Source organism: Oncorhynchus gorbuscha, linkage group LG09 (genome assembly GCF_021184085.1).
Source record: "Oncorhynchus gorbuscha isolate QuinsamMale2020 ecotype Even-year linkage group LG09, OgorEven_v1.0, whole genome shotgun sequence".
Lineage (NCBI taxonomy): Eukaryota > Metazoa > Chordata > Actinopteri > Salmoniformes > Salmonidae > Oncorhynchus > Oncorhynchus gorbuscha.
The window spans coordinates 73834222-73862135 of NC_060181.1; the positions used below are offsets into that span (position 1 = coordinate 73834222).

General features: G+C 43.1%; 1 protein-coding gene across 1 annotated transcript; it reads left to right on the plus strand.

The window, feature by feature from the left end:
- Nucleotides 1-29: 29 nt before the first annotated feature.
- On the plus strand, nucleotides 30-19973 carry LOC124044050 (succinate--CoA ligase [ADP-forming] subunit beta, mitochondrial-like). The gene is made up of 11 exons (XM_046363405.1): nucleotides 30-184; nucleotides 974-1160; nucleotides 10263-10362; nucleotides 10455-10617; nucleotides 11261-11389; nucleotides 11882-12020; nucleotides 13883-14044; nucleotides 14175-14317; nucleotides 16606-16726; nucleotides 17847-17935; nucleotides 18523-19973. The coding sequence occupies exons 1-11, from the start codon at nucleotides 101-103 to the stop codon at nucleotides 18595-18597; spliced, it is 1392 nt and encodes a 463-aa protein (XP_046219361.1). The 5' UTR covers nucleotides 30-100; the 3' UTR covers nucleotides 18598-19973.
- The last annotated feature ends 7941 nt before the right edge of the window (nucleotides 19974-27914 follow it).

A 27914-nucleotide genomic window follows, 5' to 3' on the forward strand; every position in this document is an offset into this window, starting at 1 on the left:
TCAAATTGTAAAGACCATGAAACGTGCACCAAGCCTGTGTAAGGGGCACTTGGTTTACTACGCATGCGCCCAATTTATTGTTCGCTTCAGGGAAGGAAACATGGCGGCGTCCCTGATTTGTGGCCGATTTTCGGCTAGCCTGAGAAATTCTGGGGCCAGATCGACACTTACCACTGCATCCAAGGTAAGTGTGCATTGGGGAAAAATGGCACGACATCCGGCTGCCTGTAGCTGTGATTATTATTTTGCTGCCCCATCTTCGACGTCCAAAATTCCCCCAAAAGAGACAGGGTCATATTGACATTAGCTCATCGCCATTGAGGCTGCTAGGAAACTGGCTATGCTAGCTACCTAGACATAATGTTTATCTCACTGTCTAGCTAGTTACTTTCACTTGTTAGCGATAGCAAAATGAATGTATTCATAAACGGCTAAATTTATTAAAAGACAAGCCATTTGGGGGGTTCAGGGATTTGCGTTTGCTAACAAGGTTTTCCGCTCACATAGTTCTAAACACAGTGACCTCCAACACCAAAGCGCCGACGTTAGAACGGGATGAATGGAGGCTATGCGACATCGAGGCTGTCGGCATCTGAGATTTAGCTAAATAGGTTGGCTACAATAGCCAGCTAGCTAACTGTCCAATTTATAAGAGTTAGTGGGCCTTTTTATACATTCGAAAAACGTTTTTGGTGTCGATTCAATTGACGTCCAAATGACATGTTTGATGTATTTCTCTTTCATATCCGCAAACTTCCACTATTGACACAAACGTTACTCCACATTTGTGTTGTGTGCATCTGTGTGTGCCCTTTTGTATGGATGTAGTTATTTTCATACAGTGTTCTTGCACAGACGATGTACTCCCCCTGACATGAGTAGGTACTGTAATTTCACTAGTGTTAATGTACCCTCCTCCCTACATCACTTTCTCTCTCCTCTATCCCATTCTCACTCTACTCCCTCTCTCAAGGTGCTGGGTGGTTCCTCTGGACTGCTTGGGCCTCAGCAACAGTCCCCCCACCTGCAGCAGCAGCAGAGGAACCTCTCCCTGCACGAGTACATGAGCATCGGTCTGCTCAAAGAGGCTGGCGTCTGTGTGCCCGAGGGCAAGGTGGCCAGCTCACCCGATGAGGCCTACTCTGTTGCCAAGGAGATTGGTAATCCATAGCCTAATAGGATGTGGGCAAATAAATTGCGGTAGAGTCAATTGGGGATAAACACTTTGAATTGATAGTAGGCCTATATTATGTCAGACCAGGTAGTAGTGAGTCTATGTATGTCAGACCAGGTAGTAGTGAGTCTGTATGTATTAACTAACCAATCTTCTTTGATGTTTGGCTGAGTCAGGTATGGTCTGAGAGTGGGATGTATACTGTAATCTAGGGATGCCCAAGTATCATTGTAGTGCAATACCGGAGAGCAAGAGTTCAAATGACAGTAGGGCCGGGACGATACCAGGATCGCAATGCTTGTTAGTGTCGTGGCATGGAAACTAAACACAAAGTGGATTTGACTTCTTTAGGAAAACAGCCCTAATGTTGTCTGTCATCCACGGTCACATTTATTTTCAAAAGCTGTAGCACACAATATTTTACATACTGCAGGTTTTTAAAGGACTAAAGCAGGGGTGTCAAAGTCAAATGGACGGAGGGCCAAATAAAAATTAGCTACAAGCCGAGGGCCGGACTGTTCGAATGTTCATTGAAAATTTTTTAAATGACGCATATAGTCTAGTGAACCTAATTGAACCTACTGAAAACCTAACAAATATATTCCAATATGATCAGATAAATAAAGCAATATTTTCTTATGGCTCTGTCAGTAATCTTTAATTTTCAACAGACACAAAAGACAAATTTCCTTTATATAAAAATCCCCATAACATGAACATTAAATGAAAGAAACCGGTATTCAAGGCACCATCAGTAGCCTATATTTTCTATTTTAGCAAAAGTGGGCTAAATTTACTTCAAAGAAAAAAACAATAATAGCAATTTTCTATCATCCACTCAACTGAAATATTTTAAAAATATAATTGGATTGAAATACAATAAAATAAAGTGCAAAAATCTATTAATCAAAAACAACACTTTGTTTAAGGAGAAGTAACATGCAGTGAAAACAAATATTAAACTTTAACTTTTAAACTTGAACTGAGTAAAAACTCTAAATATGTGATTGCACAGTAATGTTCACTTGTTTGAGGTTGAGGGTGATACTTGGTGGTGTCCCATCTTTCTGAGGAAATCCTCAGAATTGAGTGGAGGTGTTCAGCAGTAAGTCGACTTCTGTGTGATGTTTTGTTCAAGTTCATCAAAGAAAACAGTTGTTCACACAGGTATGTGCTGCCAAACATAGACAACGTTTGAGCAGCCTGGATGCGCAGCTGGGGCATTGTGTCGGGGAGGAAACGGGCGAACTCCGCAGCACCCACTGCCGCATATTTTGCCCTCAGTGCATCATTGCATTGGAGGTCAATCAACTCCATTTGGAGGTTTGGTGGTGAGCTTTCCACGTCAACAGCAAATGGGTTACATCCGGCAGTTCCAACCTGCTTTTTTTTGCTTCAAAGTCAGCAAATCGGCGTCCGAAAGTCAGCGGCAAGCATACCTATTTTATCAGCCAACTGTGCGCTCGGGAACGCACTGGTAGAGAGCTTCTCTTTCATGGTCTGGCAGCTGGGAAAGTGGCTCAAATTTACTTTCCGCATCTGCGTCTCCCACAGAGTCAGTTTGGTTTTAAATGCCTTCACTGTACTGTACATATCAGAGATGACACGATCCCGACCCTGCAGCTGCAAGTTCATTGCATTCAGATGACTCGTAATGTCACACAGAAAAGCCATTTCACACAGAAACATTTCGTCTCGGAGTTGTGTTGTGTCTTTCCCTTTGCTGTCCAAGAACAGACAAATCTCCTCACGACCTCCAACATCTTTGAAGCACCTTTCCCTGGCTTAGCCATCGCACCTCTGTGTGATAAGGCAAATCACCATGCTCCGTTTCTAACTGTCAGAAATGCCTTGAACTGGCGGTGATTCAAACCTTTGGCTCTGATAAAGTTAACTGTGCGCGTGATGATGCTCATTACATGCTCCATTTTCAAGGCTTTACCGCAAAACGCTTCCTGGTGTATGATACAATGATAAGCTGTCAGCTCACCTGTCGATGTTTTCCTCTTGCATCTTTTCCCGTATCTTCGCCACCAGTCCGCTCCTGTGTCCACACATCGCAGGTGCTCCGTCGGTTGTCAAACCCACGAGTTTTTCCCAAGGCAGCTCCATCTCATTTACACATCTTGACACCTCTTCATACAAATCATGCCCCGTAGTTGTGCCATGCATAGGACGTAAAGCCAAAAACTCCTCTGTCACGCTTAGGCTGGAGTCCACTCCGCGGATGAAAATTGACAACTGGGCAAATGTCAGAAATGTCGGTGCTCTCATCCACAGCCAAGGAATATGCAATGAAATCTTTTCCCTTTTTCACAAGCTGCTCTTTTAGATTGATGGACAACTGGTCTACTCTCTCGGCAATGGTGTTTCTGCTCAGACTCACATTTAAAAAGAGTTGCCTTTTTTCTGGGCAAACTTCGTCACAAACTTTAATCATGCAGTTTTTGATGAAATCCCCTCCGTAAATGGCCGGGCTGATTTAGCGATCTCTTCTGCCAAAATAAAACTGGCCTTGACAGCAGCCTGGCCTTGTGATTTGGCTTTTTTGAACAGAGCCTGTCGAGATTTGAGGCCTCGTTTTAATTCCTCTGCCTTTTGTAGCCTTTGTTCCATGTCCATATTCTTGTTTTTGTCCGCGTGTTTCGTTTCATAATGTCGTCTCAGATTATACTCTTTCAGTACCGCCACACTTTCTCCACACAGAAGACACAGGTTTTCCAGCTACCTCCGTGAACAAATACTCCGACTCCCACCTTGTTTGAAACCCCCCGGTTCTCAGTGTCCACCTTCCGTTTTGCCATTTTTGATGGGTATCTGAAAGTTAATTTTACTGTGATGCTGACAACTGCTGTGCCAATAAATATTGAAATGAAGCAGCCTACTGCTCGGTGCGTCACCGTTGCATTGTGGGAAATGTAGTATTGGTGCGTGTAAAAGATCTGCGGGCTGCCGGCTTGCTGCGGTCTGCGGGCCGGTTCTAATAATAAATCAAGATCATCCCAGGGGCCGTAAAAAACCTTCTCGCGGGCCGGATGTGGCCCGCGGGCCTTGACTCTGACATATGTGGACTAAAGAGTTTGGTCTGCTTAGTGTTTTAATTTTTTCCATGGAAAAAAATATTGCTGTACTGGTATCGTCACAGCTCTATAAGACAGTGCAGTTTAGGGCTGTCCCCAACTTATAATTTTTTTCTGTATATTTTTTTAGCTTACGAGCTATGACTGCTAACGATATCTAGGGATGGTTCACTGAGTGCTCACATCCCAAAATATACACATTTCACCTGACATGACCATTACGCACATTACACATGGTGGGTGTGGATTTTTTTAAACTTCAATTCACTTTTGCGCATAGTCAATCACAGTGGTGGGAAAAAGTACCTAATTGTCATACTTCATTTAAAGTAAAGATAATAATAGAAAATGACTCAAGCAAAAGTGAAAGTCACCCTGTAAAATACTACTTCAGTAAAAGTCAAAGTATTTGGTTTTAAATAAACTTAGGTATCAAAAGTAAATGTAATGACAAAAATGTCAAGTATGAATAATTTCTAATTACAAATATTAAGCAGACCAATAGGCACAACTAAATGTTTTAAATTTACGGATAGCCAGGGGTACACTCTTAACACTCAGACATAATTTATAAACAAAGCATTTGTGTTTCGTGAGTCCGCCAGATCAGAGCCAGTAGGGATGACCAGGGATGTTCTCTTGAATTAGACCATTTTCTGTCCTGCTAAGCATTCAAAATGTAACAAGTACTTTTGGGTGTCAGGGAATAGCACAGTATTTTCTTTAGGAATGTAGTGAAGTAAAAGTTGTCAAAAATATTAATAGTAAAGTACAGGTGCCCCCAAAAACTACTTAAGTAGCACTTTAAAGTATTTTACACCACTGCTTAATCATAATCAGAGTTACACTACATGACTAAAAGTATGTGGACAACTGCTCATTGAACATCTCATTCTAAAATCATGGGCATTAATATGCAGTTGGTCCTCGCTTTGCTGCTATAATAGCCTTTGTTATTCTGGGAAGGCTTTCCACGAGATGGAACATTGCTGCGGGGACTTGCTTCCATTCAGCCACAATAGCATTAGTGAGGTCGGGCAATGATGTTGGGCGATTAGGCCTGGCTCACAGTCTGCGTTCCCATTCATGCCAAAAGTGTTCAATGGGGTTGAGGTCAGGGTTCTGTGCAGGCCAGTCAAGTTCTTCCACACCGATCTCGCTTTGTGCATGGGTGCATTGTCATGCTGAAATAGGAAAGGGCCTTCCCCAAGCTTACCACAAAGTTGGAAGCACAGAATCGTATAGAATGTCATTGAATGCTGTAGCATTAAGATTTCCCGTGACTGGAACTAAGGGGCCTAGCCCAAACCATGAAAAACAGCCCCAGACATTGTTGTTCCTCCACCCAACTTTACAATTAGTACTATGCATTGGGGCAGTAAGTGTTCTCCTGGAATCCGCCAAACCCAGATTCGTCTGTTGGACTTTTTGTGAAAAAATTCTTACAAAAAAATGTTTTACCCCTTTTTCTCCCCAATTTTTGTGGTATCCAATTGTTGTAGTAGCTACTACCTTGTCTCATCGCTATAACTCCCGTACGGGCTCGGGAGAGACGAAGGTTGAAAGTCATGCGTCCTCCGACAGAGACACTCAAAAGTCAATCTTTAAAAAAAAATGTTTTACCCCTTTTTCTCCCCAATTTTTGTGGTATCCAATTGTTGTAGTAGCTACTACCTTGTCTCATCGCTATAACTCCCGTACGGGCTCGGGAGAGACGAAGGTTGAAAGTCATGCGTCCTCCGATACACAACCCAGCCAGCCGTAATGCTTCTTAACACAGCTCGCATCCAACCCGGAAGCCAGCCGCACCAATGTGTCGGAGGGTACACCGTGCACCTGGCAACCTTGGTTAGCGCGCACTGCGCCCGGCCCGCCAAAGGAGTCGCTGGTGTGCGATGAGACAAGGACATCCCTACCGACCAAGCCCTCCCTAACCCGGACGACGCTAAGCCAATTGTGCGTTGCCCCACGGACCTCCCGGTCGCGGCCGCTTACGACAGAGCCTGGTCGCGAACCCAGGGACTCTGATGTCAAAACTGCCGCTGCAGTACAGCGCCCTTAACCACTGCGCCACCCGGGAGGCCCAAAAGTCCATCTTAAATGAATCATTGTTTGTGGAGAGGTTCCAACCAACTCAATGCACCACAGTACACATGTCAATCAGGAGCTCTCCCTAGGCAGACTCAGCAGTTGTCTTATATAGAGCTATACACAGACAAGTTATTTTTGCATGAGTTAGAATAATTCATGAATCACTATCATTTTGTTTTATTCATGTGACAGACCAACACCCCACAAGGCTTCTCTTTAAACTGATAACTTTCGTTAGTTCTCAAAGTCTTGGCGTACTGCCAAATTGCAGCTATTGATAAGTGGGGATTTGTACAGTTAGCCACTTGCATGAACACAGAGATTGGTTTATAGAACAGCACATAAATAGGACTCAGAAATTAGTTACAAGAAAAGCACCAACATTCAAATTCCCATTACAGACTGCCAGATGGTGAAGCACCAGAGAACACATTTCCACTGCTCAGGAGTCCAATGGAAGTGAGCTTTACACCACTCTAGCCGACACTTGGCATTGCGCGTGGTGATCTTAGGCTTGTGTGCGGCTGCTCGGCCATGGAAACCCACTTCATGAAGCTCCCGACGAACAGATCTTGTGCTGACGTTGCTTCCAGAGACAGTTTGGAACTCGGTAGTGAGTGTTGCAACCGAGGACAGACAATTTTTTACGCGCTATTCGCTTTCCACTGCTTCATTGGACTCTGGAGCAGTGGAAACACGTTCTCTGGAGTGATTAATCACGCTTCACCATCTGGCAGTCTGACAGACAAATCTGGGTTTGGTATATGACAGGAGAACGCTACCTACCCGAATGCATAGTGTCAACTGTAAAGTTTGGTGGAGGAGGAATCTGGGGTTGAGGTCCACATGGAAAGGGTTTGTCGATCGGTGTGGACGAACTTGACTGGCCTGCACAGAGCCCTGACCTCAACCCCATCGAACACCTTTGGGATGAATTGGAACGCCGAATGTGAGCCAGGCCCAATCGCCCAACATCAGTATCTGACCTCACTAAAAATGCTGTTGTGGCTGAATGGAAGCAAGTCCCCACAGCAATGTTCCAATGTTAAAATAAATATGTGGGTGAACTCCGATTGCTGGTCACAGTGAAAAATGCCATGCTCCCATTACTTTCAAGTGCTTTTTTTTTTAAGGTGGGTAAATGCCAATTACCTTACACTAGGCCTACACCACTGCGGGTAGCCTATCCTCTCAGCCAAGGCAATTTTAAACACATACAGAATAGGTATCCTACTTTCAATTTAATACATGAGTTGAATCAAAGCACATTTTACACCCTAAAGTTGACCATAATTCATGAGTTAATGCTTGTTCACAGATTGTGTGACATAAACCACTACCTTTCTTTCCTTACATTAAGGACATTATATATGCCATTTAGCAGACGCTTTTATCCAAAGCGACTTACAGTCATGTGTGCATACATTCTACGTATGGGTGGTCCCGGGGATCGAACCCACTACCCTGGCGTTACAAGCGCCATGCTCTACCAACTGAGCTACAGAAGGACCACACATTTATGAGTGTTTGTCATTGTTAAGCATTTTAATGAAAATTACAACAGTGACTTAAACCCTTTACGAATTATGGATCTTGAAGATCTCTGAAAATGCATTGTAAATGAAACTATGCCTACGTAAAATGTAATGATGGTTCGCTGTGAAAACCGTTCTCATGGGCACATAAATCCCAAATAATGTAGACCTATGTCATTGCGAAATCGAATGCTTCTAACCCAAAGAGTTAACTGTAGGCCTACTTTCATTAATATAAACTTGTTGGATGAATTGGATGTGCAATGGTGTCTAGCTATAGACTAGTTGTCTAGTGACATCAGCTGATCCAGGAAAGAAAACAAGTATTGATAGAAAATAATGACGCTAAATAAATGCTACTACTTCTGGCTGCGGATGTCACGGAGAATGCGTAGACCTGAAAAACAAAGCAATGAGCGCTCTAAACAATTGACTGACAAAAGCAAATAATGATAAATCAACAGATAAATCGAATGCATTGGAATAAAGGCTATTTTTATCAAATTTGAAAATATGCCTTCAAAGGAAAATCTATGCATGAAAGAGCTGAGGCCGAAATTCAAACCTTTTTTTAACAAGGCAAGTCAGTTAAGAACAAATTCTTCTTTTCATTGTCATTGCGGCCTATGATGGGTTAACTGCCTTGTGCAGGGGCAGAAAGACCGATTTTTACCTTGTCAGCTCGGGGATTCGATCTGCAAACCTTTCGGTTACTTTCGGTTCCAACGCTCTAACCACTAGGCTACCTGCCACCCCCATTACTGGATGGACAGCGACCATGACAGAGAGCTGGGGGTGTTAGTTTCATTGGGAGATTTTCATATTTACCACTGAATTTTAAACAAATAGGAGAATGGTTAGATTAGCATTATTTTAGGGGAGCTGAGCCTCCCCCTTTGCACCCCGTAGTTCGCACCATGATGTACAGTTGAAGTCGGAAGTTCATTTACACTTATGTTGGAGTCATTAAAACTATTTTTTCAACCACTCCACACATTTCTTGTCCTAACTGACTATAGTTTGTTAACATCTACTTTGTGCATGACACAAGTCATTTTTCCAACAATTGTTTACAGACAGATTATTTCACTTATAATTCACTTGATCAGAATTCCAGTGTGTCAAAAGTTTATATACACTAAGTTGACTGTGCCTTTTAAACTGCTTGGTAAATTACAGAAAATGTCATTGCTTAAAAAGCTTCTGATAGGCTAATTTACATGATTTGAGTCAATTGGAGGTGTACCTGTGGATGTATTTCAATGCCTACCTTCAAACTCAGTGCTTCTTTGCTTGACATCATGGGAAGATAAAAAGAAATCAGCCAAGACATCAGAAAAAATTGTAGACCTCCACAAGTCTGGTTCATCCCTGGGAGCAATTTCCGAACGTCTGAAGGTACCACGTTAATCTGTACAAACAATAATACACAAGTATAAACACCATGGGACCACGCAGCTGTCATACCGCTCAGGAAGGAGATTCATTTTGTCTCTGTCACCCCCATGCACCGTGAAGCACGGGGTGGTAGAATTGTGTTATGGGGGTGCTTTGCTGCAGGAGGGACTGGTGCACAACACAAAATAGCAAAAGCAACAGTCAGTCAGGAAGTTAAAGCTTGGTCGCAAATGGGTCTTCCAAATAGACAATGACCGCAAGCATACTTCCAAAGTTGTGGCAAAATGGCTTACGGACAAAAAGTCCAGGTATTGGAGTGACCATCACAAAGCCCTGACCTCCAATCCTATAGAAAATTTGTGGCCAGACCTGAAAAAGCGTGTGCGAGCAGGGAGGCCTACAAACCTGACTCCGTTACACCAGCTCTGTCAGGAGGAATGGGCCACAATTCACCCAACTTATTGTGGGAAGCTTGTGGAAGACTACCTGAAACGTTTGACCGAAGTTAAACAATTGAAAGGCAATGCTAACAAATACTAATTGAGTGTATGTAAACTTCTGACCCACTGGGAATGTGATAAATAATTGTCAACAAAGCGGTGAATTGGGAGGAAAAACAGTGAACGGGCCTTCTTGTTCTTTACTACTATTCTTTATTAGCCCAGCACCTATTTTATGGATGTGCGTATGACCACAAACTTTTCTAATGAGTAGGACTAAACTATTCACTAAGTGCTCATTGCTAACACAATTTGTTTGGTGGTGGATACAGATTAACTTGACAGCAGCAGTCTAGTCATTTAGGGGCTTATGAGTGCATGCTTCTGCTAAAAATGGTTATGTTTGACCATGTTTTGTGTAGTTTGTTTCATACACAATATCTTTGTGTATAAGTGGAATGTCCGGCATATCTGTAACAGTTACTGTCGCTCTCTCTCTCTCTCTCTCTCTCTCTCTCTCTCTCTCTCTCTGTGTGTGTCTCAGGCACCAAGGATCTGGTGGTGAAGGCCCAGGTGTTGGCTGGAGGCCGAGGCAAAGGCACATTCGAAGGAGGCCTGAAGGGAGGAGTGAAGATTGTTTACTCGTGAGTGTCAGCGACATCTCCTTTCAAACTGCACCCACATTTCTACTCTGTCTGACCATGGCAATGTCAATTCTTCTTCACCTCTCTTACAGGCCAGAGGAGGCCCGGGACATCTCCTCTCAGATGATTGGCCGTAAGCTGTACACCAAGCAGACAGGCGAGCAGGGCCGTATCTGTAACCAGGTGTTCATCTGTGAGCGCAGGTACCCCCGCAGGGAGTACTACTTCGCCATCACCATGGAGAGATCCTTCCAGGTGAGGCCATTCTCTGCCTCTCAGGTGACAACAGGTGACACCGACAGATTGGTCAGTTGTGTGAATCTTGATTTAAGAATGTTGTTGGTGATGTTACCACTAGATGGTGTAGTGGTAAAGGACATGGGTATGGACATGTTGGAAATGCTTGTGCTCCATGGGACTTGGTTGTCCTGCTGTATGCAGTTAGTCTTTTCACTCAAAAGGTTAGAGATGCCAGTTATCATTACAAATCTAACTTTATTTGTCACATGCGCCGAATACAACAAGTGTAGACCTTCCTGTGAAATGCTTACTTACAAACCCTTAAGCAACAGTGCAGTTCAGGAAGAGTTAAGAAAATATTTACCAAATAAACACAAGTAAAAAATAATCAAAAGTAACACATTAACAAAACAATAACGAGGCTATATACAGGGGGTACTGGTACCGAGTCAATGTGCGTGGATACAGGTTTGAGGTTATTTGTACATTGAGAACTTGATGACCGATGGATCAATTCAATCTTTTGATAAATTTGTGATATTGCTGTGAGAATTATGTTCCATTAATTTGCTCTGTTTCAGTTTGATTGCCACTTGCCACTCAATGACGGTGTAAAATGATTGGTACTAATAATCTATCGGACCCTCCCTCTGAACAGGGCCCCGTGTTGATTGGCAGCTCTCAGGGGGGTGTGAACATTGAGGATGTGGCGGCGGAGAATCCCGACGCCATTGTGAAGGAGCCAATCGACATCATGGATGGAATCAAGATGGAACAGGCGGTTTCGGTACAGTTGGGATCGGGTTGTAAAAATACCTAGTCAGACAAGACAAAAAGCGCATGTCAAACTCTTGATTTGTAGCTATTTTTGAGCACGTTTAAGCAAATGCTTGTGGCAACATTTACTGTATATTTGGTCTGTCTCAAGTTTCTCTCTCAAGAGAAGAGCCCTAGAAGCCTCAAAAGGCCTCAGAATCATGTTAGTTATCCCTTCACGCAGTGTCTTTCAATGTCATGGTTGACTTTGATACAGTCTGTGATGCTCATTCAACATGCCATCTCACTTAGTACATGTCACATGTGCCTGCGATGTTTCCATGAACTGACACATCCTGTCTCTCACATTCACTCACATACCTCTTATTGTATTTTGTTCCTCCTCTCCCTCACGTCCTCTCACCTTCAATTGAATTCAAAGTGTTTTACATTACTTAGTGTTGCCAAAGTATATATTTTTTCGGTTTCTCTCATTTTCTCTCTCCACTTTCTCTTTCTCCAGATTGCCACGAAGATGGGCTTCCCTGCTGCTCTGATCGGCGACGCAGCGGCTAACATAGTCAAGCTGTACAACGTCTTCATGAAGTACGATGCCTCCATGCTAGAGATCAACCCCATGGTGGAGGACGCCTCTGGCCAGGGTACACACACATACTTGCTTTTCGTTCCCAGTGATGTTGTTCGACACACAAGTGTTAAGTGCTGGGTGAGAGAGTTGCCAGTCAGTGTTAAAATCTTGGTTGTAGCCTTCTCCCATCGATCTATTACTCACTGTCAATCATGCTCACTAATGCACTCCCAGTGAACAATCATCGTGCGAATCGCAGTACTTTTAAGTGATGGGCCAATAAGGCAGCTAAACCCAATAGTACTGAAGGAATGAGAGTGTGTTTTTGCACAACAAACTGTCATCACCATAGCCATATATGACAGAGTATGGTGGCTGATGAGGGTCAAGTAAGAGACACTATTTTAGCTTTGAAATGCTTATATGTACTTCTAAGGACTTTGTGGTTATGGACTGAATTTACCAACCCCAAAAGAAGAGTTGATTGACAGCAGGGATTGCCAATGATGGCCCTTTGACGCTACTACGTCAGCAAACCATACCTTTGGTGATATAGTGTATCTGTACACCACTTCAAATTAGTGGTTTTGGCTATTTCAGCGACACCCTTTGCAGACCGGTGTATAAAATTAAGCACACAGATATGCCATAGACAAACATTTGCAGTAGAATGGCCCATACTGAAGAGCTCAGTGACTTTAAATGTGGCACCATCATAGGATGCCACCTTTCCAACAAGTCAGTTTGTAAACTACCTGCCCTAGAGCTGCCCCGGTCAACTGTAAGTGCTGTTATTGTGAAGTGGAAACGTCTAGGAGCAACAACGGCTCTGCCGCAAAGTGGTAGGCCACACAAACTCACAGAACAGGACACTCACTACCGAGTTCCAAACTGACTTTGGAAGCAATGTCAGCACAAAAGCTTTTCGTCGGGAGCTTCATGAAATAGGTTTCCATGGCCGAGCAGCCGCACACAAGCCTAAGATCATCATGCGCAATAACAAGCGTCGGCTGAAATGGTGTAAAGCTCGCTGCCATTGGACTCTGGAGCAGTGGAAATGCATTCTCTGGAGTGATGAATCACGCTTCACCAACTGGCAGTCCAATGGACAAATCTGGGTTTGGCGCATGACAGGAGAACGCTACCTGACCCAATGCATAGTGTCAACTGTAAAGTTTGGAGGAGGAGGAATAATGGTCTGGGGCTGGATTGGGCTATGCCCCTTAGTTCCAGTGAAGGGAGTTCTTATGCTACAGCATTCAATGCCATTCTAGACAAGTCTGTGCTTCCAACTTTGTGGCAACAGTTTGGGGAAGGCCCTTTCTTGTTTCAGCATGACAATGCACCTGTGCAATAAGTGACGTCCATATAGAAATGGTTTGTTGAGATCGGTGTGGAAGAACTTGACTGGCCTGCACAGAGCCCTGACCTCAACCCCATTGAACACCTTTGGGATGAATTGGAACGCTGACTGCGAGCCAGGCCTAATCATCAGTGCCCGACTTTATTAATGGTCTTGTGGCTGAATTGAAACAAGTCTCTGTAGCAATGTTCCAACATCTATTGGAAAGCCTTCCCAGAAGAGGGGAAGCTGTTATAGCAGAGAAAGGGGGACCAACTCCATATTATTGCCCATGATTTTGGAATGAGATGTTCGATGAGCATGTACTGTATAGACATGTAGTGGTCTGTCTATCTTATCTATACCTCAACCCACTGAACCCAGATTCATCCTTGACATGTACAGCCAACAAATGTTACACAGTAAAGCGATGTCACCTTGGACCAGTTATAACAAAAAGTTCCCTCAAAGTATAAATGGATATCTGCCGCTGGGTTGTGTCGTAATGAAGTTACAGGGTCATTGGTTTTGTCGTCCAATGATGATGCCAGCCATCTTTGGCTCAGCCTCTTTCTCTTGTGTTCCTCTGACAGTGATGTGCATGGACGCCAAGATAAACTTTGACTCCAACGCGGCGTATCGCCAGAAGAAGGTGTTTGACATGCAGGACTGGACCCAGGAGGATGCCAGGGACCGACAGGCAGCCAAGGCTGACCTAAACTACATCGGCCTGGATGGATCCATCGGCTGTCTGGGTGAGTGCCACAACACACCCACCACTGGTTCACTGCACCACACACCTAGCTTTGGTTCACTGTAGTAACAGTAGTGATAAACATATTTTGTTATTTGTGTATTCATTCTATACAATGTGTTCGTGTGCAGTAAATGGGGCTGGTCTTGCCATGGCCACCATGGACATCATCAAGCTGCATGGTGGCACTCCCGCCAACTTCCTGGACGTGGGGGGCGGAGCTACAGCCCACCAGGTGATGGAGGCCTTCAAACTTATCACCTCCGACAGGAAGGTAAGGACTGAGAGTGGGGGACACTTGTCACTGTAACTAGCATTTCTCATCTCTGGTGGTCATTGAAGAACCATTAAGCTGCAGTAGGTATTCACTGTGGCACAAGCAGGCACAGACATGTCACGTATTCCACAGGCCTTCACCCTGACCCCAACTGGAACGGCATGGCTGGGTATCTGGGTCATGAGCAGCCTGCATCTTATACTAATGATGTTTTGATGGGGGGTAGTGGTAGGGATGAATTAAGAATTCCTGATGTTTGGACCTTCATGAAGGTTGTGGTTATACAGTTGAAGTCGGAAGTTTACATACACTTAGGTTGGAGTCGTTTTTCAACCACTCCACAAATTTCTTGTTATCAAACTATAGTTTTGTCAAGTCTGTTAGGACATCTACTTTGTGCATGACACAAGTAATTTTTTCCAACAATTGTTTACAGACAGATTATTTCACTTATAATTCAATGTATCACAATTCCAGCACAGTCGACTGTGCCTTTTTAAACAGCATGGAAAATTCCAGAAAATGATGTCATGGCTTTAGAAGCTTCTGATTGGCTAATTGACATAATTTGAGTCAACTGGAGGTGTACTTGTGGATGTATTTCAAGGCCTACCTTCAAACTCAGGGCCTCTTTGCTTGACATCATGGGAAAATCAAAAGAAATCAGCCAAGACCTCAGAAAAAAATTGTAGACCTCCAAGTCTGGTTCATCCTTGGGAGCAATTTCCAAACGCCTGAAGTTACTACGTTCATCTGTACAAACAATAGTACGCAAATATAAACACCATGGGACCACACAGCCGTCATACCACTCAGGAAGGAGACGCGTTCTGTCTCCTAGAGATTAACGTTCTTTGGTGTGAAAAGTGCAAATCAATCCCAGAACAACTGCAAAGGACCTTGTGAAGATGCTGGAGGAAACCTATACAAAAGTATCTATATGTACACAGTAAAACGAGTCCTATATCGACATAACCTGAAAGGCCGCTCAGCAAGGAAGAAGCCACTGCTCCAAAACCGCCACAAAAAAGCCAGACTACGGTTTGCAACTGGACAAAGATTGTACTTTTTGGAGAAATGTCCTCTGGTCTGATGAAACAAAAATAAAACTGTTTGGCCATAATGACCATTGTTATGTTTGGAGGAAAAAGGGGGAGGATTGCAAGCAGAAGAACACCATCCCAACCGTGAAGCACGAGGGTGGCAGCATCATGTTGTGGGGGTGCTTTGCTGCAGGAGGGACTGGTGCACTTCACAAAATAGATGGCATCATGAGGGAGAAAAATTAGGTGGATATATTGAAGCAACATCTCAAGACATCAGTTAAAGCTTGGTCTCAAATGGGTCTTCCAAATGGACAATGACCCCAAGCATTCTTCCAAAGTTGTGGCAAAAGGACAACAAAGTCAAGGAATTGGAGTGGCTATCACAAAGCCCTGACCTCAATCCTATAGAAAATGTGTGGGCAGAACTGAAAAAGCGTGTTCAAGCAAGGAGGCCTACAAACCTGACTCGGTTACACCAGTTATGTTGGGACGAATGGGACAAAATTCACCCAATTTATTGTGGAAGGCTACCCAAACATTTGACCCAAATTAAACCATGTAAAGGCAATGCTACCAAATACTAATTGAGTGTATGTAAACTTCTGACCCACTGGGAATGTCATAAAAGCTGAAATAAATCATTCTCTCTACTATTATTCTGACATTTCACATTCTTATAACAGTGGTAATCCTAACTGATGTAAAACAGGGAATTGTTACTAGGATTAAATATCAGGAATTGTGAAAAACGGAGTTTAAATGTATTTGGCTAAGGTGTATGCAAACTTCCCACTTCAAATGTATAAGGAAACTTTTCAGTAGACGCATCGCCTAGTAGGTGTGTCTTGACAGACATGTCTGGAGGTACCTGTAGGATATCAGTAGGAGGGCCCATTCTGGGGGTGAGGTTTAACACTGGTGGAAGCTATGGGATGACATTTATCTGGGAGATTTTAAATGGGGAATGACTTAAGGGAATACCTATGGGCGTACACATGCTAGTGTACATAGCCTGAGGTGTGAGGTTTGATACATGGTTAAAAGCTCACTGGTGGTAGATTTGTGGGTAATGTTGATGCTTATGATTCTGTTGATGCTATAGGATTTTTAGGTTTTGGTTGTTAATGGTCCTTTATGGATTTGTGATCATGCTTTGTGATTGCTTGGCTTTGTCTTGTTTCTACAATCCATATCTTCAGTCATGTTTTCATGGTCAACATCTCTGTTTGTGGTCCTCAGGTGCAGGCCATCCTGGTGAACATCTTCGGTGGCATCATGAGGTGTGACATCATTGCTCAGGGCATCATCATGGCTGTTACAGACTTGGACCTGAAGATCCCCATTGTGGTACGGTTACAAGGTAAGACTGACCTCCCTCATGGAGTCATCGGCTACAGAACTGACATTTTGGCACGGTCACCCAGTGACACACACAGTGGGCCGGGAGAGAAGGAAGGGGTGACACCAGGGCAACAATGGAGCGTGGCCTTTTAAAGGTCAAAGAGCAAGCTGCCTGTCAGGATTGGGCTCTTCTACTACTTCCACCACACACACACACACACACACACACACACACACACACACACACACACACACACACACACACACACACACACACACACACACACACACACACAACCTGTGCTGTGGGACCCTGTAGCTCCCAGCTTTATTCCAGATGTACTAAAATCGATTGTGTGTATTTATACAGAACTCAGTAACTCAGTTAAACTAAATGTAATTGGACTAAAATGATTGCCTTCACAAACAAATCATAGACTTCTATTTTACTGTATGTCTTCTTGAGGTATTTTTTCCATTCATGCAGCCCGGGGATCATCAACTAGAATTTTTCATTTTTCTTGAATGGATGATTGGGGGGGGGCGGAAAATATCTACAAATAATTTGTAGACTGTAAATGGACCTCGAAGCCCTAACAGGTGTAATATTTAACCTTCCTTACATTTTTATACAATCACATCTCCTTTATTATGCGAGGGAATACTTAGGAACAGATTTCCAAAATGAAAATCACATGTAGCTGATTTTTCTGATGTTTTTAGTCTTTTTATATGATTTATTATGATGAACTAAAACCAGTTGGGGAACCGTATGTAATGTTCAATGCCTTGCATGTATTGAGGCTCTTTCTTCTGCAAAATGTCCTTATCAATAATGATCACCTACTCTAATATGAAATGTAATCTAGACCACATTTATACCAAACACTATCAGCGACTTACATGAGCAGTTAGAGTTAAGTGCCTTGCTCAAGGGCACATTGTCAGATTTTTTTTTTTACCTAGTCGGCTCAAGGATCCAAACCAGTGACCAATGCTTTCAACCACTAGGATATCTGAAAGAATATAATAGGACTGAAATGAAGAGATTGAACAGATTAAAAGCTATATAAAAGAGAACCAAAGAGCTTTGGAAAAGATAGAGGCTAAAGAGAGACTGCTGCTCTGCTGTGTTTCAGGATCCAGAGTGGACGATGCCAAAGCTTTGATCGCTGCTAGCCCACTGAAGCTCCTGGCCTGTGACGATCTGGACGAGGCCGCTAGAATGGTGAGTCACACACCTCTCCCCCTTTCTCTACCCAATTCAGTCCCTCTAAGCACCTTGGGTGTTGTATGTTTGGTACAGTAGGTCTATGTGGAAACTAAGGAATGTCATGCACCGTTTGAGGGTCCAGAGTAATGGGGTTTGTCTGAGACAAGGGGCACCAACAGGGTAGTGTGGGTGTCCTTTGGAACTGTCAAGGTATAGTGACAGTTTAAATGCAGCTCATCGCCATCCTGCCTGGCTGAAGTGACACAGCCTGAGTTTTATGGCTTGGATTTCTGGTGGTGCTAACAGCAGTGGCATTCAGAGCAGAGGCCCCCTTCCTCTTATCTCTCCCTCAACCTCTAGTCTGGCTTAGCTCTCACTGACTCCCACCATCTCTCTCCCTTGTTTTTGGAGTTATCTACTCCAGAGATGAGCATCAGTTAGCCAGCACAGTGGCAGCTGGGCATGACCACCTAATGGAAATTGCAGCCCCTCGCAATCAAAACCTTTTTTAGCTTTGTTAGTTTTTTTGTACTCGTATAGTTCCCTGCCACTGTTTAGCTCTGTGTTTGTGTTAAACTATCCTCTTTCTCACTCTCTCTCAGGTTGTAAAGCTTTCTGAGATTGTGTCGTTGGCTCAGGAAGCTCATGTGGACATCTCCTTCCAGCTGCCACTCTAAGCCAAGCCCCCTAAACCTCGACACCCCACCCCCAACCTTTCGAACAGCAAGAAGAGCCTCTCACTACTGAGCGAATACTCCAATACAACACGGCCCACCAACTTCTCTGTTAGTTCTGATTCTCTCTCTGTGGCAAGGCTCCAAAATACACATGTGCATACACACCACTAATGTGGGAATTTTTGCTCTCCTAATCTAGACTTTCCTCCCTCTCTGTTTTGTTATGTATGCCATGGCTAGTGTGTATTGTCTGTTCAAATGCAACACATTAACATGCTTTTCAGATCCGACACGGGGGCGTTCCTTCAGATTATTCCATTATTACTCGCTCTGTTTTCACAATGATTCCTAGTTACTTCCTCTTCCCCCACCTCTCTCCTTCAGCTCCCAGAATGCCTAGCTCTAGTCATAATGCACAACCCCCCCCCAACCTTTCTCGTTTCTTTGAGAGGGTGATAGGTCTATCTATTTACCGGTACATTTTGGGAGAATTTCTGCTGTCTGTAAAGGTACAGCTAATTCCCCTTAGGCTTCATTCTCCTGGATCACTTGGCTAGAGAGAGTTATGTCGCTGTCAGTCATAGTCCTCTCCCCTTTAAATCTCTTCCATCTGCCCCTACAGGAGAGTCTTTTACTGAGTGCTTCTGAGAATGGGAGATGAGATGGGGAGGTTGGCCACTATTCAGAATGTAGCTCATCAGAAGCTAGGGGATAACACTTGAGCTTATACATTGCTGTTAGCAGGACCTCCTTATGTCACTCATTTAATTTCCATGCAATTTTGAATGCATAGCTGGATAAAAGCTTTCTAGTACTCTCGTTTTGAACTAGTAAGAGTTCAATTCTTTGTGTGTGTTATCAAAACTACTGCCTATCTGGTTGTCAGCATGTTTGTGTATTTGTCTCTTCCTTCCCCTCACTCTCCCCTATAAGAGCCTGCTACAGTGTGTGTAGTCTGCCACTATGTCATGGGGGAAACCTTTTTCACTTCATATGACAACACAAATGGGTGTGTGCAGTGTCCTCTCAACTAAACTGTTAAAAGATTGTAATTAAGTCCTCTCCATATCTCTCTCTCTCCATTTCTATCTCTCTGTTACTCCCTAGCCCTCAGAACACAGAAACAGTTATTGTGAGTTGTCAAGACATTTATTATATCTTGTAAATAACGAGACCGCCGTTATCTTCTGTAAAATATTTATGCTTCTCTTGGGGAGTAAAAAAAAGAAAAAAGAAATGTTTGTTTTAGTTTTGTTGCACTTGTACGGTACTTACAATGTGAAAGTTGTCTGCATCTCGTATAGGCTGTTTGGCAACAAATGACAACAAAAGCAACAGAGGAATTCCTAAAGCACAAATAAATATAAAGATAAAGACCAGGCTCATGTGATGCCAAATTAGGTTCTATACTGTGAGACATTAGCATAAGTGTTAGAATCTTACATTTTCTACATGCCAGACAGTACATGTATTTCAGTTACATAATAATAAGTCATTTTGGCTTCTATTCTCATTTCTGTTCTAACCAATGGACGATAAAGTTGTATTCTATTCCATCTCCTAATCCACTGTGGATACGTACTATGTTAAAAGTTTAAAAACAGGATTGTGTCAGAGCAGGGTTACCTCCTGTTGCCAGCACCGTCTGTCTCTGTATGGCACATGTGGACTGTGGCATTGGTTTTGACACGCTTCAAGGATACATTCGCCTTGAGCATCCTTGAAGCCAGGGCCCACAGCATATCTGGAGCTAAAGGCTGTGACTCAGTGGGTTATCGCTGTGTGGGTGGACTGAGTTGGTATACACTGTACTGTAATAAGGTCTTGTGGTCGCAAGGTGATGGGAGTTTGATTGCTGGAGACGATATTTTGCATTGCTTTAAGTACGTAACCGCCCCGTTGGATCCTTTTCCCCAGAGCTGAAGATTTGAATCACAATCACATGCGCAAGTGTTTCTTTACCTCTACTTTACTCACACATTTTTGTGGTGAACCTCCCTTCACATTTCTCCCTGTCGATCGTGAATGATAATTATTTGTTTTATCCAGTGAAACGCCCATTCAGCATCTGAACGCCAACCATTTGATCTCAGTTTCATGGAGTTATGCATTTAGATCTTGAGTTGTACAGTGTTGTTTTAGAAGCAGTCCAGAAGCAGTTTTCTGAATGATGTTCTGTAAATTAATTTTTAGAGCAGATGGTGTTAAAACGGTAGCATACCTTCTGCTTTGTTTCTATCAAAGCACATATTTGGCGGAGTGTTATTCTCTTGAGTTTTGGCAACGAGAGAGAAATGCAATCATTCGCACAATCATCCTAAAATCTCATGAGTTTTTTTTTTTGGTCTTCCAGTATCATTATACTATGATATTGTATTTGGTTCTGTTATTCAGCTTTGATGCAACTTTATTCAACAAGCACCATTTGCCGGAGTAGCCTGTTTTCTAGGAGTAGAGCGCAGAAGCTTCGGGACCTTTAGCTGTCAGGAAGATGGGCCCAGAAAAGTCGGATTCGCAGCCAATGTTGCTGGACGTTTCTTTTAAATGTTGAGAAGGAAGAGGAAAACGATGTAGTCTGTTATTGTTCGCTTACTGCTTCAACACACACACACACACACCATGATATTTTTCCAGTGCTAGCAGTTGAAGACTGGACTGCCGGTCCCTGATTTAAATATACTCTATATTTGTCCTTCATCAACCTGTTCATGCTCGGGATAAGAATATGGGTAGCCTGAAGGCAAGAACAACACAGGAATTATGGAGATATTCCCATTATTTTAAAGGTAGGGGTGTGTCTCATGGCTTCATACATGCAACAGTGGCTGCCAGCATAAAAAGCTATTGATGTGAAATGCATGAGATGTCTTATTTCTACGTGAAGGTGATTGAACACAACCAACATGAAGGTGAACAAATGCTTTTGGTATGTAAAATACCTAAAGCATACCTTATGATTCTCATGTGTTTCTGTTCAGGGAAAGTTGCATGTTTGAACATTGAATTACCTATTTTACATACTGCCTTGGTTCAGTTAGCAGTGTTCCCCTCTAGCCTTGATCATAGGTTGGCTTGTCAGTGTTAAAAATATCAAAGCTGACTGTAATCATACAAAGACCCCTAGCAGACGCATTGACTGTATACCTGTAAAGAATGATGCCGGCACGCACACACACAATCACTAACGCCCCTCATCGAAGGAACTGCTTTGAAGTCTTTGCAGTAAATAAAAATAAAAGTTGCACTGGATAAATTGGTGAAAGACCTCCGACAGAGACATGTCTCTCTCCTCTAATTGTCCTTCTCCCGCCCTCCTTCCTTCTAGCCCGTTTATACATGGTTCTAACATGCGCTGTTGTCCTGATCTTGTCCACAAATGTGCCCATTTGTCGACAGGTGTAGACAATGAAAAGACACATTGTGAACAGATTGTGGTTAGATTTTCCTGACCACCCCCGGAGGTACTAGAAGACGCATCTGATATGGATATAGCCTTGAAGTGTAAAATCATCATGACAATGAAGTCATACAAATTTGGCCAACCTCCCCAAAAAGAAGTCACACCGGCCATTTAAGGTAGTAATTATGGACAACGATAACTCCAGACTTAAGATCTTCATTAAAAACCAAATGCCTGCTGGTACTGTGATTGGATGCCACAGTCCAATCAAAATGACATGACGCAGAGATATTGACCCGAATGACAGAAAAATGGTTCCCACGTCCAAAGCCAGCACAAAATTCAGCCAATGTCACTAAAAAGAAAACTCTAGGTCAGGCTTCTACTGAGGCCTGCCTTTCTGCCATGTAGTGGGGAGAGGGGCAGATTAAGTAATTTGGGTTAGGCTTCGTCTAGTGTTAAGGCCCTAACTCTAGCTTCATGCAAACATCCTGGCTCATCCCCTAAGCCTCGACCCTAACCGTAGTTTCAAGCTCCCAGCTCAACCCTAACCCTTGTTTCATCTCCACATCTTGGATCAACCCTAATCCTAGCTATATGCTCTAGCTATACCGTGGCGCATATCTTTTCACATTAAATGCAATGTATTGACTTATTCGTCACGCCTAAAAAGCTTACCAGACTGACGCTTATCAGTTGGTAGCAGGCTGACAAGGAACAGGCCCAACTCCAGACTGTGAACACATTTCATGCATACAAATATCTCCCAGACACTTCTATTCAACTGTCTGAACCAACGACTCAGCAAAGAACAGCACCATTAAGTAGACAGTGGAGTGCATTATCCCTGCTGGTCTACCGGTGCATTCAACTAAACTAAATAAACTCAGACACCTTGGAACTTTGTCTTGTCCTAATCTGAGGGTGTGGAGAAGCAATGTATTTTGAAGTGATATCTCCCATTATGATCAACTCCTGCTGGCTACATCATAACAGCTGGGTTGTCTCTGAGGGGCTACAATATTTCCTTGTCTCCTGGTGTCATGGGTAATCCTAATCATGCATGGTCACCAGCCTTGTGTTCTGTTCCTTGGCACACTGCGCTCTGTGAGGATCATGGAGTTGTGCCCTAGTCAGCAGACTAAGCTCCATGAGGGATGGCATTTGGTTTCCCAGAGGGCCTGGGTATGCCAGGATTCCCAGAGAAGCCTTCATGTGGGCTACTCATACCCGTCAGTCAACCTCATTCACTGTACGTACATGGTGTACTAACTGTTCAGCTTAGTGGCTGGGAGGGAGAGAGGATGTTCTAGTTCTTTTTTTCTCATCCTCTTCACCTCTCACACATGTTTTTCACCCCCACCCCATATACACAATCACTCCCTTTCCATTTCAATCTCTCACTCCTCCATTCTCTGTCCCTCTGTGTGTATGTCTCCCCCTCTCCAATGCTACATGACAAGAGTGTATAAATCTCTGCTGGGGATGAGTGATGGTGTCCAGTGGGAGCAGCGGCATAGTGTTTCCTTCTCTTCTCTTATTTGTGTGTGATAAAGGGCATCAATCTGACCCTGTCTGTCAGGAATGATTGTGTGGGTGTGGAGATGGGTGGGTGGGTGGGAGTAAGGAGATAAGGTGTGTTCTAACGTAACAGTCTTAGTGAATGAAAAAAAAGTTTTAGACTTACCTTATAAACCCAGTGACAGCTTTTGATTGAATACATTAGGACCTAGAGCTCTGAAAAACCAACAGAATGGTAGCCAAGCTGCTCATTATTTTGTCCCAAGAGATGGTCTATGATGTGTTGTTTTTATTGTTTTCTATTGGCCGCAGATGCTGACCAAGCCAATTCACAGTTCAGGACCTTTAATCTCACAGCCACATGCAGTAGCTACACTCAATATCACATATTAGATACTGTCTGGAGAGTCCAGACTAGGAGCTTTCAGCCTTGTATTATTTTCTAGGCAGGTAATGTAAAGAAAAGAATCATCCACATTCATCTGTTGTTTGGGCACAGTTATTTCAAACAGTTACAGGGAGATTAAGTTAAGAGCCTATTTTTAAACATGCAGCGTCTTCCTCTCCTCTCTTTAAAGTCGAAGCTCTGTCTAAAGAGTTGTAACTTTTTTCCTTTTGTTGTGTCCTTTCTTCCACACTCACAGATATAGATAAACATGATAGGTGAAAGCAACATGGTGTGTCAACCTATCCAGTCCTTTCATTAATCAGTGGTAATGAAGGCATTGGTCGTGTGCAACTTCATCCTACACAGAAACACAAATCTGACCTCATATCAGTCAGTGTGTAAGGGGCAACTGCCTCCTCCTCCAGATCAGTCACTCCACCAACCTCATTAGGTTGACCATCTCTCAGTTGGATGTGGATCAAGGTCATCGGACCTGACTGGACCTGTCCGCCTCCCAACGTTTAGTTCTCTGACCTTTTCTGTCCTGTCAGCCACAGGAGTCCCCCCTCAATACATTTGCATGACATTGAATCGGCGTCCTTCGTTAGCTCTCTCCCCCCTGGCTAGTGTCTCTATGTGTTGGCTATTCTGCTTTAGGTGTGTTCTTTCTCTCTTGCTCTCTTACACTCATGCACACACTCACTCACTGACAGAGTGAGTGCAGAGTTGCAAAGAAAAAGCCATATCTCAGCCTGGCCAATAAAAAGAAAAGTTCAAGATGGGCAAAAGAACACAGATACAGGAACTCTGCCTAGAAGGCCAGCATCCTGAAGTTGCCTCTTCACTGTTGATGTTGAGACTGGTGTTTTGCGGGTACTATTTAATGAAGCTGCCAGTTGAGGACTTGTGAGGTGTCTGTTTCTCAAACTAGACACTCTAATGTACTTGTCCTTTTGCTCAGTTGTGCACCGGGGTCTCCCACTCCTCTTTCTATTCTGGTTAGAGCCAGTTTGCACTGTTATATGAACGGAGTAGTACACAGTGTTGTACAAGATCTTCAGTTTCTTGGAAATTTCTCACATGGAACAGCTTTCATTTCTCAGAACAAGAATAGACTGACAAGTTTCAGAAGAAAGTTATTTGTTTCTGGCGATTTTGAGCCAGTAATTGAACCCACATATGCTGATGCTTCAGATACTCAACTAGTCTAAAGAAGGCCTGTTTTATTGCTTCTTTAATCAGGGCAACAGTTTTCAGATGTGCTAACATAATTGCAAAAGGGTTTTCTAATGATCAATTAGCTTTTTAATATGATAAACTTGGATTAGCTAACACAACTTTCCATTGGAACACAGGAGTGATGGTTGCTGATAATGGGCCTCTGTACGCCTATGTAGATATTCAATAAAAAATGTCCAGCTACAATAGTCATTTACAACAATAACAATGTCTACACTGTATTTATGATAATTTTAATGTTATTTTAATGGACAGAAAAATAGCTTTTCTTTCAAAAACAAGGACATTTCTAAGTGACCCTAAATTTTGGACCGGTAGTGTATACTTTTACTTTTGATACTTTAGTATATTTGATCAATTACATTTACTTTTGATATTTACGTATATTTAAAACCAAATACATTCAGACTTTAAGACTCAAGTAGTATTTTACTGGGTGACTTTCACTTTTACTTGAGTAATTTTCTATTAAGGTATCTTTACTTTTACTCAAGTATGAAAATTGGGTACTTTTTCCATCTCTGGTGAGTGACGGCTAGTACAATAAAGGCCTAGATTCAATCAGATCCTGCGTTAACAGGGGATAGCCGACACCCGCATAGCTGATGTTTTGGCGGTGTCAGAGGTGTAACTGCGTTGGAGCTGTGAAATTAGTGAGCAGCTGTTCTTGTTCATTGTCACGTAGCCACACCCATCCCACTCATGTTGGAAATTCAGAGCAAGAAAGTGTAGAAATAAAAATAATGACTCTCATATTTTAAATAATTAATAATTAATAATTAAATGAGGAGTTCTATCAGCCTAATTGAGGTGTAGATTAGATATCAGATTCCGGTGTTTTTTAAAACAAGGTTTCATGGGATTTCTCTTAATGCGACTCCGTGCAGCCAATGTCCAATGCCCACTTTAGCTATGGAGCCCTACATCAAGTGGCTTTATTCTGCTCGTTGATATATGTGCACTCTATAAACAATTCTACTCTTGTGAAAAGGACTGTTGATTTTCTTTCTCTCTATCTCCTTGTCTTCAAACAGGAGGAAGAGAGCAATTCTCTGGAGAAAGTCTATGAGATGATGACACTCTGGAGAGTCATTATTCTCTCCTCCACAATGAAACAGCAGGAAATGGGGCTTCTTGCTCTCTGAACGGAGTTTATAAATAGAAATATGTGAAATTGCCAGTAGATAGAGCTGTCACACTCTAACCCGCGCACGCACGCACACATGCATGGATGAACACACACATGTACACACACACACTCCACCAGTGATCACCCATCCATAGTTCCGGCTTTAAATTAACATAAAGAGAAAATATTAATAGGAACTAGCAGGTTACCTCTCCCCTTGAGGCCTTGGATCCACGCCACAACAGCAGCATTTTTAAGAACCTGAGAGATATCATTTTGGAGTGCACACACATTTACATTTTTACATTTAAGTCATTTAGCAGACGCTCTTATCCAGAGCGACTTACAAATTGGTGCATTCACCTTATGACATCCAGTGGAACAGTCACTTTACGATAGTGCATCTAAATCTTAAAGGGGGGGGGGGGGAATACTTATCCTATCCTAGGTATTCCTTAAAGAGGTGGGGTTTCAGGTGTCTCCGGAAGGTGGTGATTGACTCCGCTGTCCTGGCGTCGTGAGGGAGTTTGTTCCACCATTGGGGGGCCAGAGCAGCGAACAGTTTTGACTGGGCTGAGCGGCAGCTGTACTTCCTCAATGGTAGGGAGGCGAGCAGGCCAGAGGTGGATGAACGCAGTGCCCTTGTTTGGGTGTAGGGCCTGATCAGAGCCTGGAGGTACTGAGGTGCCGTTCCCCTCACAGCTCCGTAGGCAAGCACCATGGTCTTGTAGCGGACACACACACACACCAATTCATGAGGTCTGGCGAGGCTCTTCCTTTATGATGCCTTTGTTTTTCTTCCTGCTGTAATATGTCTGAGGCATCCTGTTACCCTGGTGCTCCTGGATAGAGGATCACTTCTAACTGAATCACATCACAGCAGGATCTCTCTATGAAGGTGTTTTTGTTCACAGGTGGGTTTTGGCTGTGTTGATATGTAGACAGATTTCTCGCCTTTTCTCGCATTCTACTTCCGTTCTTCATGCTAAGGGCTCTTTTCAATCCGCATCGTCAAAGTTCCTCTTTACAGAGTGATTGAAATTTAAAGGCAATCTCCCCGCTTTAAGGGAGACTGCATTCATGATAAACGCTGCATTTGTCTGCTCAATTGGAAAGTACCTTTAAACTTATATTGCGGAATCTGTAACACTTCAGCTTTACAGATTGAATAGATCTCTAAACCTTACCGTCAAAAATTGTTTGCACATACAGTGGGGCAAAAAAGTATTTACTCAGCCACCAATTGTGCAAGTTCTCCCACTTAAAAAGATGAGAGAGGCCTGTAATTTTTATCATATGTACACTTCAACTATGACAAACAAAATGAGAAAATAAAATGCAGAAAATCACATTGTAGGATTTTTAATGAATTTATTTGCAAATTATGGTGGAAAATAAGTATTTGGTCACCTACAAACAAGCAAGATGTCTGGCTCTCACAGACCTGTAACTTCTTCTTTAAGAGGCTCCTCTGTCCTCCACTCGTTACCTGTATTAATGGCACCTGTTTGAACTTGTTATCAGTATAAAAGACACCTGTCCACAACCTCAAACAGTCACACTCCAAACTCCACTATGGCCAAGACCAAAGAGCTGTCAAAGGACACCAGAAACAAAATTGTAGACCTGCACCAGGCTGG

Bases quoted from the DNA above. Each gene is read 5' to 3' on its own strand.
- LOC124044050 (XM_046363405.1), top strand. From the start codon at position 101: ATGGCGGCGTCCCTGATTTGTGGCCGATTTTCGGCTAGCCTGAGAAAT. The intron at 1,161-10,262 runs GTAATCCATAGC...TGTGTGTCTCAG, and splicing joins CTCTGTTGCCAAGGAGATTG to GCACCAAGGATCTGGTGGTG. The intron at 11,390-11,881 runs GTACAGTTGGGA...CTCTTTCTCCAG, and splicing joins AGATGGAACAGGCGGTTTCG to ATTGCCACGAAGATGGGCTT.